The sequence below is a fragment of the Penicillium brevicompactum genome, assembly GCF_028827555.1.
Source record: "Penicillium brevicompactum strain IBT 35665 chromosome Unknown utg000001l_segment0_segment0, whole genome shotgun sequence".
Lineage (NCBI taxonomy): Eukaryota > Fungi > Ascomycota > Eurotiomycetes > Eurotiales > Aspergillaceae > Penicillium > Penicillium brevicompactum.
The window spans coordinates 3667729-3680604 of NW_026623203.1; the positions used below are offsets into that span (position 1 = coordinate 3667729).

The 12876-nt window shown below is 48.8% G+C and overlaps 7 protein-coding genes across 7 annotated transcripts; 6 read left to right on the forward strand and 1 right to left on the reverse strand.

The window, feature by feature from the left end:
• Positions 1 to 110: 110 nt before the first annotated feature.
• On the forward strand, positions 111 to 1503 carry N7506_001178 (phosphotransferase family protein; the record flags this gene model as incomplete). Its single annotated transcript, XM_056950474.1, has 3 exons — positions 111 to 534; positions 707 to 1283; positions 1353 to 1503. The coding sequence occupies 3 exons, from the start codon at positions 111 to 113 to the stop codon at positions 1501 to 1503; spliced, it is 1152 nt and encodes a 383-aa protein (XP_056816389.1).
• Positions 1504 to 2520: 1017 nt separating this feature from the next.
• Positions 2521 to 3891, forward strand: N7506_001179 (putative lipase; the record flags this gene model as incomplete). Its single annotated transcript, XM_056950475.1, has 1 exon — positions 2521 to 3891. One exon carries the CDS (start codon positions 2521 to 2523, stop codon positions 3889 to 3891), a length of 1371 nt encoding a protein of 456 aa, XP_056816390.1.
• A 456-nt stretch (positions 3892 to 4347) lies between these two features.
• N7506_001180 (uncharacterized protein) lies at positions 4348 to 5134 on the forward strand (the record flags this gene model as incomplete). The annotated part of the gene is made up of 2 exons (XM_056950476.1): positions 4348 to 4543; positions 4590 to 5134. The coding sequence occupies 2 exons, from the start codon at positions 4348 to 4350 to the stop codon at positions 5132 to 5134; spliced, it is 741 nt and encodes a 246-aa protein (XP_056816391.1).
• A 1781-nt stretch (positions 5135 to 6915) lies between these two features.
• Positions 6916 to 7509, forward strand: N7506_001181 (Short-chain dehydrogenase/reductase SDR; the record flags this gene model as incomplete). The annotated part of the gene is made up of 3 exons (XM_056950477.1): positions 6916 to 7018; positions 7127 to 7276; positions 7337 to 7509. 3 exons carry the CDS (start codon positions 6916 to 6918, stop codon positions 7507 to 7509), a joined length of 426 nt encoding a protein of 141 aa, XP_056816392.1.
• Positions 7510 to 7995: 486 nt separating this feature from the next.
• On the reverse strand, positions 7996 to 9002 carry N7506_001182 (uncharacterized protein; the record flags this gene model as incomplete). The annotated part of the gene is made up of 2 exons (XM_056950478.1): positions 7996 to 8913; positions 8994 to 9002. 2 exons carry the CDS (start codon positions 9000 to 9002, stop codon positions 7996 to 7998), a joined length of 927 nt encoding a protein of 308 aa, XP_056816393.1.
• A 759-nt stretch (positions 9003 to 9761) lies between these two features.
• On the forward strand, positions 9762 to 11273 carry N7506_001183 (alcohol acetyltransferase; the record flags this gene model as incomplete). Its single annotated transcript, XM_056950479.1, has 1 exon — positions 9762 to 11273. The coding sequence occupies one exon, from the start codon at positions 9762 to 9764 to the stop codon at positions 11271 to 11273; it is 1512 nt and encodes a 503-aa protein (XP_056816394.1).
• Positions 11274 to 12303: 1030 nt separating this feature from the next.
• N7506_001184 (eukaryotic translation initiation factor 5A) lies at positions 12304 to 12843 on the forward strand (the record flags this gene model as incomplete). Its single annotated transcript, XM_056950480.1, has 1 exon — positions 12304 to 12843. The coding sequence occupies one exon, from the start codon at positions 12304 to 12306 to the stop codon at positions 12841 to 12843; it is 540 nt and encodes a 179-aa protein (XP_056816395.1).
• Positions 12844 to 12876: the final 33 nt, after the last annotated feature.

Genomic DNA, 12876 nt, shown 5'->3' on the forward strand with positions numbered 1-12876 from the left:
CGCTAGTGAAATTTGAATCTTCTAACGCAAAAATCTTTTCGAGTTCTCTTCGCGTGTTTGCTCCGCCTAGCCTGCATTATTTCCCACCACCCCGCATCTCAATCACTGAGATGTCTCAGCAGAAGACGTCTTCGCTCAAGACTTGGTTTGACGAGCTTGAAGAAACAAACGGTGATGACGAATGCAAGGCCTGGTTCAGTAGAGTTTATGACTTAAAGGCCGAACTGGCACATTTTGTCGCTGGGCGCCGGGAAGGAGGGGGGACCGGAGAATTTGTTGCTTTTCTCAAGGGATCCTTCAACGTCAGCCTCCATTTCAGCTTCGGCGATGGACAGTCGGATGTCATTATTCGGTTTCCGAAGCCCGGACACACAGCGACAGCTGACAAGGAGGAGAAGGTCGCGAACGAGGTCCAGATAATGAAGTACCTCCGCCAAAACACCAATATACCTATCCCTCATGTTCACAGCTGGGGCTTAACTGCCGACAGTCCACAGGACCTTGGTCTATTCATCATTATGGATTATGTCGATGGTATACCTTTATCGACTCTATTGAAACAACCCGATCAAGAATATATGATTCCAAACCCGAACATTGACCATGCAATGCTAGACAAGATCTATCATCATCGCTCATTATATGTTCCAACTTTCTCAACTTTCATTTTCCAGCATCGGAGCCATCTCGAGAGAACATGCTTCAGGTGCATGGCACGTTGCCGGAAGGCCCTTGACGTACAACATGAATGAGTCGGTCTCTGTCGCCGGCTACCCCGATACCCAATTTCCGAAAGCGCCGTTTGACCGCGCAAGCGATTATTCGAGGCCAATCGCAAATGTGCATTTGATCCACCTTCAGACCCAGCGCAACCTTGCCGACGATGCAGAAATCGCTCAGCAGCGGTACATTGCCCGTCATCGATTTGCACAGCTGGTCTCAAAATACTACCCTGAGGATTCTCCTGAGGACTACGGGCCATTTATACCCTTCTGCGATGATATGCGACCCTCAAATATGCTCATAGGCCCGGAAACACTCCAGATCACCGCCATCATCGATTTTGAATACACCAATGCCATGCCAGCTAGGTTCACATATGACCCGCCGTGGTGGCTCTTGCTCTCTGGTCCAGAGATGTGGCTCGAGCGCTGCGAGATGGAAGAGTTTTTGTCTCTTTATGAGCCTAGAATGGAACAATTCTTGCAAGCTTTGGAGCGAGTCGAATTTGAAAAAACATCATTTGTCAGCCAAACTGGTGGGCCTTCTCTCTCTACCCGGATGTGAGAGTCATGGAACAGTGGCCGATTTTGGTTCGACTATGCGGCAAGAAAGAGCTTTGATGTGGACAGCATATATTGGGCTGCATTACATACCGATGGCGCGGGTGTTGAACTGCTTAGTGAAGAGGCACATGCAGAGATGGAGGCATTCACGCGGATCAAAATGGAGCAATTGAAGGCATACAAGGAGGACTGTGCTGCTCGTTTTTCCTCAACGTAAACAAGATCAAAACATCGCTGACATAATTGTCAAGACAGACCTCGGGACCCACACCGGGGTTCGGCGCCAATTGTTTGGTGGTCTGTGCTTCCTTCTCCGTATCTCTTCCCCATCCCTACTTTTCTCCGTTGAAACATCTTCTCCATCCGCTATCATCTTTGATAGTCTTTGGCCCCATGGCAGGGTCGGCCTCTGGTGAGAAAAACAAGTACAGTCTGTGAGGCGTCGCTCCACGGTCGAGAGGTCTACGGGTCCCACCTTCAGTTGGCCCTTACCCCTTTCAGGCCGTGACCGTGGGTCCTGATATCAAATCCTGTTTGAAAGTTTGAGTATCTGCCGAGTGCCACGGCCCGTCTCGCGGATGAGATTCAACATCAAAGAGCTTGAACGCCTCCGGTCCCAAGGTCAGAACCGATCTTGCATTGGCATGTTCCCTTGCTTACCTTGATCTTTAAGCGTGCGTAAGTTTCCACAGTGGGAACATCTCACTGCATGTACGGATTACCCGGTCGGTGTACGGAACACAGCTCCGATGAATCGGGTACGCCTCAAACAAGAAATCTCAGCTGAGTGAACCCACAGATCGTCATCAGGGCGGCGGGTCGATTGGCTCGTGACTAAGAGCTAGGACTGCATTAACGATGTAGTTTGTACTCCGTACGGAGTATGCTTTGAGCATGAATGGCGGAGTCTCTTCAAAACCCACCAGGCGTTCTTTTCGCATTTACGCGAACCGCTCCGCGACAACGGTTCGATCTTTAGTGCCGATCCACCATGTCGATAATTCACAGAAGTGGTTTGGGTATGTGGGTTTGCGATGGAGCTACATTTGCGTTTTATGCCGCCTTGTTCTTTCTGCGCGACTTCTTTGATCATGTGGATGGGATCGTCAAGATCATGCATGACCCAGGGGTTATGTAAGATCTGATATATCCAAACCTGCAGGTAGTGAAAGCTCCTCTTCTTTTTCTCGAACCTCCGCAAAGAGAAGCCCTGGTTGAGTGAAACTGCAGCGAAATGCATCTCAAAATTGCCTTGCTATGTCCTTTTTTCCTATCGGCATTAGCGACACCCGTCCCTGATGTCTCTTTAGCGACACGCGAAGCCTCGACTTTTGTTTCCAGGCTGGAGAATACTCTGAAAGGACTCGGTGCATTGACCAAAGGCGTGCTCCAAGAAGTTGACCTGCTCGTCGGCGCCTTGCAAGATGTCGCAGAAGGCAAAATTGACCCTGTCACCACCCTCGAAGACGCCCTGGGCTCTCTATCGGACGTTCGCAACGCTAGCGAAGCAGGTGTCGTCGGTGTCGCTGTCGACCTCGTCACAAAGGGTCTTGCCCCGAAGAATATCATCGACCTACTCGAAGGGTTGAGCGATAACGAAATCAATTCAGTGAACAACACGAATCCCAGAAATCCCCAGACCTCCATCTTCCCCAAAAGCTCCTCCGACGCACCTTACAGTCAACGCGAGGAAGATCTGCGCTCGGCAATTTACATTCCCGACGACTTTCAGTACGGCGCCAACGGCAAGCGCCCCGTGCTTCTCGTCCCTGGTACCGCCGGTTCCGCTGGTAGCTCGTATTACTTCAACTTCGAGAAATTGCTCCGGGAAACCGACTTTGCGGACCCCATTTGGGTCAATGTTCCCGACTACTCGCTTGGCGATATCCAGGTAAACTCGGAGTACATTGCATACGCGATCAATTACGTTGCTGCAGTATCCAATACCACGATTGGAGTCGTTGCCGCATCTCAAGGAAACGTTGGCGTTCAATGGGCCCTGAAATACTGGCCTTCGTCACGGGAATCCGTGGAAGATTTCATGGCGATCAGCGCTGACTTCCATGGATCGTACTTGATAGAGGCGTGCCTGATACCGAACTCTTTCTGCACGCCTGCTGTTTTGCAACAGGCTTATGATTCGGAGTTTATCAAGACTCTTCGCTCGGACGGTGGTGATTCCGCCTATGTTCCTACCACAAGTGTCTACTCTGGTCCTGATGAAGTCGTTACACCACAGACGGATCCTGATGCGTCCGGTGAGCTGAGTGATGCTCATGGTGTTGGGAGTACGAATACTCAAATTCAGCTAGCTTGTCCTGGGTTGCCGGCTGGTGGCTTTTATTTCCATGGTAGTCTCATTGTGAACCCGATTACTTGGGCACTGTTTGTTGACGCCATCACTCATGAGGGACCGGCGGATTTGTCGAGAATTGACCTTGATTCTATTTGTGCTCGGTTGATTACGCACGGCCTGGGTTTGACTGATATGCTGGGTTCTGAGCTCGCGGTCGACCTTGAAAGTGTTGTTGATCAGCTTGAGTATGGGTATATGGGGCCTAGTGTGGAACCGGCTATCAAGGACTATGCTCAGTCTTCTTCATAGGTCTGTTTGTGGGCTTGTTTATTTTCGATATAGATATTGGTTCTCTAATAGATAGTAAGGTACTCCGTATATAATTAATACAAAGCTGAGAGCCCCGCCAACGCGCGGCATTCAGTTTGATAATGTTACTTAAGCTTGTTGCCTTTTTTTTCTTTCGGCACGGATTGGGTGACCTCGGAATGTCTTGTGTTCAACAGTCGTCGCGCAAGTCTTGTCCCAATCCAAACGCGCCCTCTAAGCGTGATTCATGAGAATAGAACATAAGACATGGGGATTATGTTTGGATAAGGCACTCAGGCATCAATCTAGGTAACATCTAGTTAGACATGCCGCTAGACCCCCTCCAACGGTCGTAGGGGGCCATAACCTAGACTTTTCCGTTTTTCACCTGGCTGTCAGCTACATATTACGTTCCGAAATCAGAGTCCAGGATTCTTTGCACATCTCAAATCATCCATGTCGGCTACTATGGCGGTTGGGTTACAGGACCCCGAAGGAGCAATTCTCATGTGGACCAAGCTCCAAGTTCCCAAGGATCTGGAGCTGAATATCGAATGGGATGGATTATTTCTGCCACTAATTCAGGCCCCTGGACACTCGGGGTCTGGATGGGCCAGATTTGAGAACTCGGACACAATTCTTCTGGTAACAGGTCAGTTATGCACCAAGCGCACAAAACTAAGCTAATTCATCTCAAGAATGGAAGAGGGCTTTGGACCAGAGAGGGTTCATAGCCTCGCCTTCCGCCCAGCTCTACCATGAGGATCTCAAGAGTAGAGGAATAGTACATGTATCCTCCCATGAGACACGCTCTTCGAGATTCATATTCTTCGACCCTCTTATGTGTTCATACCTCCAATTGTTTTGGATTTACTTTGCCGCACCTGTCACAGAAGCCCAGCTTGTCCAAATTTCGAAGATAAAATCCATTCGTGGGGTGGCTATATTGAAAAACTTCACCAATGATCTTGAAAAGAGTCGTGACTATCTTTATCCTATCAAGATGTGGGCCAACCACATAGAATCCGTGGATGGTCAGGAGGCTCAGTTGCTGTTGTGGCCACATTTCTGGAAGAGTGCAAAATTGGCCGAATTTCGGCACGCTGGAAAATATGTTATGTCTGGTAATAGTCGTTTCGGTTCCGGATCCCGACAGGAGAGGTTCTGTGAGAACCTGGATAAGTTAGAACCTATGAGCTGGAGGGAAGATATTTTATCTTTTAGACGTATCCGTGAGATTTGAATATCGCTTGTCAAAATTTCCATGTTGGAGATTGAATTCTTTGACGCTATTTATAGAGTGCACTTCGAGATATCTCATTTGATTAGCCCACTGCAGGTGACTCCAATAAATCTACCAGAAAGGGATATACTGTCTGTGCTTTGTACCCTGTACTGCTAGCCGGTTTTTTGAACACCCTGTTCGTAGGATTCTGCACTTAATTGTAACTCAGGCGTCACATTTTCTGTTAGACTAAAACCAGACATCATCGGACATGAAAACCTGTATCCGACCCTTGGGCGCTATATGGAGTACACCTTCGTACGTGTAGCCTGGGGTAAAGCGACCCCTCTTCCCCTCTTTTCCCTCCGCCCCTCTTTCTCTCCCCCCTCCCAGCCTCCCTTTCTCTTCCTCTCACCATCTTTCTATCTTTCAGAAAATAGTAGCCCTGAAGGTATCACTTATTTAAAGCTTCTTTTGAAGGTCGGATTATATAGTAGCATACAAAGAGGACTCTCGGTAAACAGCACCCTATAGATCCTCGAGAAATAGGTAACTATTGTAATGGGGAAACCGCGCCGCATCCCAGGTCGGCCACTGTGGCTAGTTTTCGCAGCTTTTGCTCGCGATCCCATATTTAGCAATCCAAGCATCCTACACCTCTCTGAGAAACAGCATCTATTTCCTATTCCGGTAGCTCATGGGGCCTCGCTTGCCTCCCTGTTGCTGTCGAGCACTGAGCACCCCCGTCGTCTTGTCTGCGACGTCAGACCGCTAGCGCGCTCTTCCCAATACACTATATATAGTGATAAAAAGAGAGAAGATGCCGGGTGCAGTGCCCCAAGAGGCCCCCAGATATAGGCACACGTGTACACGGTGATGCAAGAACCGAGACGCAGTTCTCCAAAGGCTATTCGAAGGTAGGCATGGCCGCCCGGGAGGAAGCATACTCCATCGGGGAAGGAGCTCATATTACAATACATCGTATAGCAATTTAGGAGACGGTAAAGATTAAATTACAATTTAGTAACTAGTATATATGCCTGAAAATGCCTGATAACTAATTAACGAGCCGGGCCGCTGTAAGCGTGGACTATTTTATAGTTGCATATACCCTACAGGTATGTTCGTCATCAGCACATATAGACCTGTCTAGATCTGGAGAATTGACTAATGGCATAGGCCAAAACTCACATCTTTATAAACACAGAAGGAACGAAAAGATCCAGAAATTCACAACACTGAACCTTGCACTGAATCCACACATTTCAAACCCTAAGCACACCCAGAGCTATCTCTCTCAAACTCAGGTTGCCTTTTATTTTCCAATAAGAGAGCTTAGATCTATTCTAAATTCCACCCAAAATCACAATGGACCTCCAAAAGGCCGAATGGATCAATGCCTCTGATCTCCCGCCTTTTTTCGCGATGAGGTTCTAGGATCAACTGCGTACGTCACAAAACGATACTTTCGTTCTGCAAAGGGTGGTCAACTTGATCCAGTCAACGTGAAGCTGCCTACACCTTTTGTCGTGGCTATCACGGGGACAGGTACTAGAGGAATTGGGGTTTCAATCGCGCTTTCTTATGCACAGGCTGGTGCGTCTGGGATTCTTCTGAGTTCACGCTCTGAAGCGAGCGCGAAGAGTGTTGCAGAGCAGGTCAAAGCCATCAATCCAAGTTGTCAAGTGGAATATGAAGCTTGTGATGTATCTAAAGAGGAAGATGTGACTCGATTGGCCTCTCGCTGCAGAACGTCGTTTGGCCGACTGGATGTCGCGATCTTCAACCAATGCGAACCAATGCGATTCGAAAAGAATACGGATGGGAACTTCGTCACCCCCTCCGGAATCAGCGATGAGACTCAAGAAGAGATAATGAAAGCTTGGGCTACTAATTATCATGGTACCTATTCTGTCATCAGAAAATTGCTTCCTCTGATTCAACAATCTACCGATGGGCCTCAAACGATGATTATATTGTCTTCATTAGCGTCAAACTATCCCTATTCAGCCCTGAGCTCACCGTCGTATAACATGAGCAAACTTGCATTGAACCGTCTTGCAGAATATGTTGATGCAGAATTCAAATCAGACGTGGTTTGCATCGCTGTCCACCCGGGAGCTATCAAAACTTCTGACGATACTCTACCGTGGGATGATAGTAAGTTTTGATATGACCTACCCTTATGCAATGACCTAATTCTTTTACTTTCCCAAAAAGTATTCCTCGACGACATCAGCCTGCCTGGTGGATTCTGTGTGTGGCTTACAAAGACAAAGCGTGCCTGGCTATCGGGCCGCTTTCTAGTCTCGGGATGGGACGTTGCTGAGCTAGAGAGCCAGAAGGAAAGAATTGTGGCGGAGGACAAATTCAAATTTCGATTGGCAATATAGAGGTTCAAGGTTGGGTGGTCTTGCAGTACTATCAGAAGGAGAAAGCGAGTGTGGAGAAGGGGAAAAGGTCCGAGACGAGGTGAACGCCGCCCTATGTTGCCACTGCTGCCTGGCGCCTGGCAGCAACAAGTACGAAGCAACTTAACATTCATTGTCTGGCTCTCGCTAGTAACAAGTACCCTTCGCTCAGGTAGTGACATTCTGATGTCGAAAGATAGACTTCTATTAAAGAGTTGAGTCTGGACCTAGCAGTGATCCTCCGAGTGGTCTATGGCCTCAGACCCTCCACCTGCCTCTCCGAGGGCTGACCCTAGTGCCATAAAGGCCGTACACAGGTAACCTTTTATAACCTATATTATATACTCCGTACGGCAGGTTGATTAAGTACACATGACCCGAAGGCCTGCGGCTACTAGCTTGGCATATTTGACATGGATCCATGGATGTACCAACCCAGGAATCGACAAAAATCAACTCCCGAGGTTATCACCTAATTTCGGGGACCCATCCAATCTCCTCTATAGCCCATCTGATCCACAACCGATGCTCTCCATCTAGAAGCATGTAAATTCCCTTGATCAGACGAATCGCCCACCCTTCTATCCACCAGTATTTCTCTAAATCTCTCACCAGTACCGCGTAAAAAGCGAGCACACATAGCGCTCCATTATCGCCGTTCTTCAAGAGGTGCAGATATGAGTCAGTAATCTCGAAGAGCCATTCGTAAAATCCACGCAATTTATCCTGATCCTTGAAATTTCCGCCATACAAAAACGAGAAGCTTCGATTCAAGGTTACGACAGCTTCTCGTAGTGCAATGAGCCTTTCTGGATCTTCCGAGGTTTCTGTGCATATTTTCTCTTCCAAGTCTGCGAGGACCTGGTGTTGCTCCGGGACATGCGATTTCCAGTAATTCAAGCTTCCCCAGGAACTTCGAAATATTAATGACACGGGCGAGGAAAATAGGGAGTTCTCAGCCATCACCACGGCATCAATACCTCGCAGGAGATGTAGCCATTCGGGAATGATGTCCTTGCTAGATGGCTCTGTTGGGACCTCCAGGGCAGGCTGTGCCAGGCTGAAGAAGAGCGTTAACACCCCAAAAACAAAAAGAGGCGTACAATTGTGGGCCGTCACCCCCGGAATCTGCGGTAGGGCTTTCGATAGAGATGCTGAATGTCGGTCTATGGCATAAGGCAGGAGAACGTGTCTCCGCCCGCTGTCATAACGAGCAATGTGAAGGGCAGCAAGGGCAAGAATTCCGTCAAGGATGTAGTCTGTGGTAAATGCCATCTGAGGAACTACAACTCGCCAAACGTCTCGGACTCTGGGATCAGGGGAGAGTGTGACAGATGTGGAAATTGTGAAGTGGTGAAGAAGCTCGAGCGTCAGCGTCTCTGGGGCCTGAACTGTCGTAGTCAGGCTTTCCGACGTCTGAAAGTCGCAACGCAGGCCCTTCCTGGTGCAATTGAGGCATGACGGACGTCGCTCATCGCACTTGAGTATTGAGGACGTTGATTTCAGTTTTACCACCAATTGAGAATTGTAAGAGATGCTTACCTTGATTTTTCGAGAGCGGCAAGTTTGACAACCTGTTCGGGATTTACTGTGCCATTTACGGCGGCTGCCTGCAGCTCTACTAGACTGCGGCATCCGTGGAAAGACGTAGCCTTTGATAAAAACACGCTTTTTGCAGCTTGATCGGCAATGAGTGTTGTCACGGAGGCGAGGGGAACGAGCGAGCGAGAGAACGATAGGAACGAGAGGGGATGGGGAATGAGCGAGCGAAAAGAACGAAAGAGCGAGGATAAGCGAAATATTCACAGCGTTGATTGGACACTATGTAGTTGGAACCCACTCTCGCCCGGTCCGAAGAATGTCTACCAAACGTCTCTGTGGAACTGCCCTCTGATTTCTCGAATGTCATTGGTTTACCTTGGCACTTGATATTTGACCGAATTGACCGAGTATATGTAACATGGCTCGGTCAACATTTCTCGACCACTACCTCTCGGACCAACTCTAAACTATAAATTCGACCCGAAGGAACGGCCAAGAATGAATGTCCAGAGACTTTTGAAAGATGACCAGCTGTTAAGCACTACTCTCTTGAGCCGAGCCACTGAACGTCATGACTGATCAAAACAGCCTCGAATTTATTCGCTCGGCAAGTACGGATAGACTTGCGACTTCCCCTTACGGCTGAGTGTGAGACTGATGATTATGAAGGCAAAAATGAAAGACGCTACATAATGCGGCATGCTCTCGGGTTCTATGGCGCATTGACGCTGACTGGCTTGTACTCAATCTCCGACTCTGTCAACACATTTGACCCGAGTAACTTCGAGCACTTCGTCCCGGCTTTGAAGCATTGTATTGCCGCTCACCCGATCCTGAGCGCTGCAATTCAAGGTCAGGCAACTGAAACTCCAAGTTTTACCCGACCTGCCTACCTGGATCTTCGACGTCATTTACACGTTGTGCCTGCATTCTCGCCTTCGGTCTCCCTCACTCCCCAAGAGGATTTGAATTTGATCTCACAGGTGACCAAGGAAATACATGACCAACCCTTTCTTGAGGTAGATCAGCACCCCCCTTGGAAGGTTTGCATTGTCCCTGTTTTCAATCAGCCAGGCAGTACAGGAGCACAAAAGATGTATATCATTTTTGCTTATTCCCACACTCACGGGGATGGAAGATCAGGCCTAGCTTTTCACAAAAGCTTCCTGGAGGGTCTCCAGGTTGGGCATGATCTGTACGACCGGAAGTACATTTGTCAATCATCTACATCGCTCCTTCCACCCCCTCTGGAGGAAGTCTGCGACTTGACGATTAGCTGGTCCTATTTTCTTTCCAATGTTTTGCCCAGTTTGATGCCGAGCTCCGTCTCGAGGCTTCTCGGTTTCCCGTCTTCGAAGGTCACCAGTGCTTGGACTGGAAAACCTATGTGCCACGAGCCATCCAACTTTCGCACAGGCTCGCAGGCTCTTTTGGTCGAGAAATCTCTTCTTGGTGCCGTGCTGGAGATCTGCAGGGAACATGATGTGAAGTTCACCGGATTTTTCAATCAACTTGTCGCGCGTGTACTTGACACCGTCCTCCCACCAGATATCCCCTCTCGACACCTCATCGGTCAGATAGTCGTTGACCTGAGACCACTAATTCCTGCGTATGCCGAGAACCAAATGGGCAACAGTGTTTCGGCGCTCCATGTGTCATCAACCGGATCATATCCGAAACCGAAAAGAGGCGGCGCGGTTCCTTTGAAACACGATGACATGTTCTGGGCTGCTGCGCGAAGGACGACGATGCAACTCGGTGATTGTGCGAGCACGCTCGCTGATCAACCAATAGGCCTCTTGCGATACCTAAGTCAGTTCCGTCCTTGGTTCTTAGCGCAGTTGGGAAAGCCTCGAGATTCGTCCTACGAAATCAGCAACGCTGTGGTTTTTGATCCGCAACCACTGGACTCATTCCAGACTATCTCTAACACAGGGCAAATGAACTGTGATATTGAGAGAATGCTGTTTTCACAACCGGCGAATGCAACCGGAAGTGCATTGAACTTCCAGCTTGTAACACGGAAAGGAGGCGATATGGTTATCACCTTGAACTGGCAACTGGGCGTTTTGGATGTTCCCGACGAAGAGATATTCATTCGCGATATCCTAAGAATGGTCCAGGATCTAATGCTTGCGATCTGCTGTGTTTGTCCTGCAGCTTGTATGCATTGCCCTAGCCCAACCGGTCCAGGGGAGAAGTAAAAATTAAGAGCAGCGCAGCGAGGGCCAAACAATCAGGTCGCATTCCAAGCTTACGAGAGAGAGAGAGAGAGAGAGAGAGAGACAGAAAGAGAGAGCAAGTATATGAAGCCTGCCCTCTTTCCTCTCAACCATCCTATATCACATGCGCATGCTCAGCTCCCATGCCCTCACTTGTGATCTCATTAGTTGCCGCTCAACCTTCGATTCTGGCCAATAGTCAAAACATTCTCAGCATCCTAAAGCGGCACAACCAGAATGCACCTCCCTCTAACCCTGGAAGAGCTACTCTGTAAATGATACACAGCTAGTAACCAATATTGTCTGGTTTCCTATAAGCTACCCGCAGATTGAGAAAAAGCTTCAGTTGTGGCTCACGCAGTTCTAATCTGATTCTCTGGTTTCAGCATCCTTTCATTTGGCCAATGCCATATGTCCCACTATTGCGGGCATCAATTTGGGCGTATTTGGTATGTGCAGGTTCCCTTGAGTTCAGCTCCGGTTGTTAATTTCGTAAGTGGGGCACGATCTTTCCCCCTCATCGTCAGTTTGCTCTCGATACTCCGTACCTCCCCTCACTTTCACGGCACCGAGCTAGAATTCTCTCCATATTTCCGTGATTGGATTCGTATTCACTTGCAGTCGAAGAGTCCTGATAATGTGACCGGTTGCGGTCAATCAGCCGAGAGATGGTGGGATTTCATTATCCCAACCCCACTACGGGCGATGAGATCGGCAACGAACTTGATCATTGGAGTCCCGATAGAATGGGAGTACGGCTGCAACCCCACAATGGGATGAACTGAACGCGAGATTGGTGGACCTTCAAGCCATTGCCGATCTGGGTGACGAGCAAAGCTGAAAACTAGAGCCCACATCCGTTGGCACGGAACCATGTACCTTTTCTTATTCCGAGTTTCTGCTGAGCATCCACAAATATTGGCAAAGTGATTTTTTTTTCCAATCTGTTTATATCGATTCCCCAGCATATTTCCAGTATCGCAAAACAAGCAGCATCACAAAACAAGCCAAAATGTCCGATAATGAGGAATTCGAGAATAACGTCGCCCAGACTGGAGAGGGTCAAGGTACCACGTACTCTGTACTTGTCTCCGCCCTGAGAAAGAATGGACATGTGGTCATCGACGGCCGCCCTTGCCGCCTGCTTCAGGTTTCAACAACCACCGAGGGGAGCGATCTTGTGGGAGAAGACCTTTTCATAGACCAAGAGATCGAGGCATCGCTACCAAGCGATGCCCGCGTGGATGTTCCGACGGTATCGCGAAAGGACTACGAACTGGTACCCCTCCCAAACTTGGTTTCGAAATGTGAGTATTTGACTAATACCCGGGTGTTCTACTCTGAGGTGAATGTCGAAGTTGACGAGGGCATGTTGAACCTGCTTGATAACGAAGGCACACCGAGGAACGATATTCCTGTTCCAAATGGCGACCTAGGGGATCAAATCAAGTCAGACTTTGCGGATGGAAAGATGTTGGTTGTTACTATCCTCTCAGCGATGGACGAATCCAGGCCGATTTCTGCCAGAGAGGCCGCGAAAGGGGAATTTTAGGCGAGACGTTTCTCTGCTCGCCCTGAATTTCAT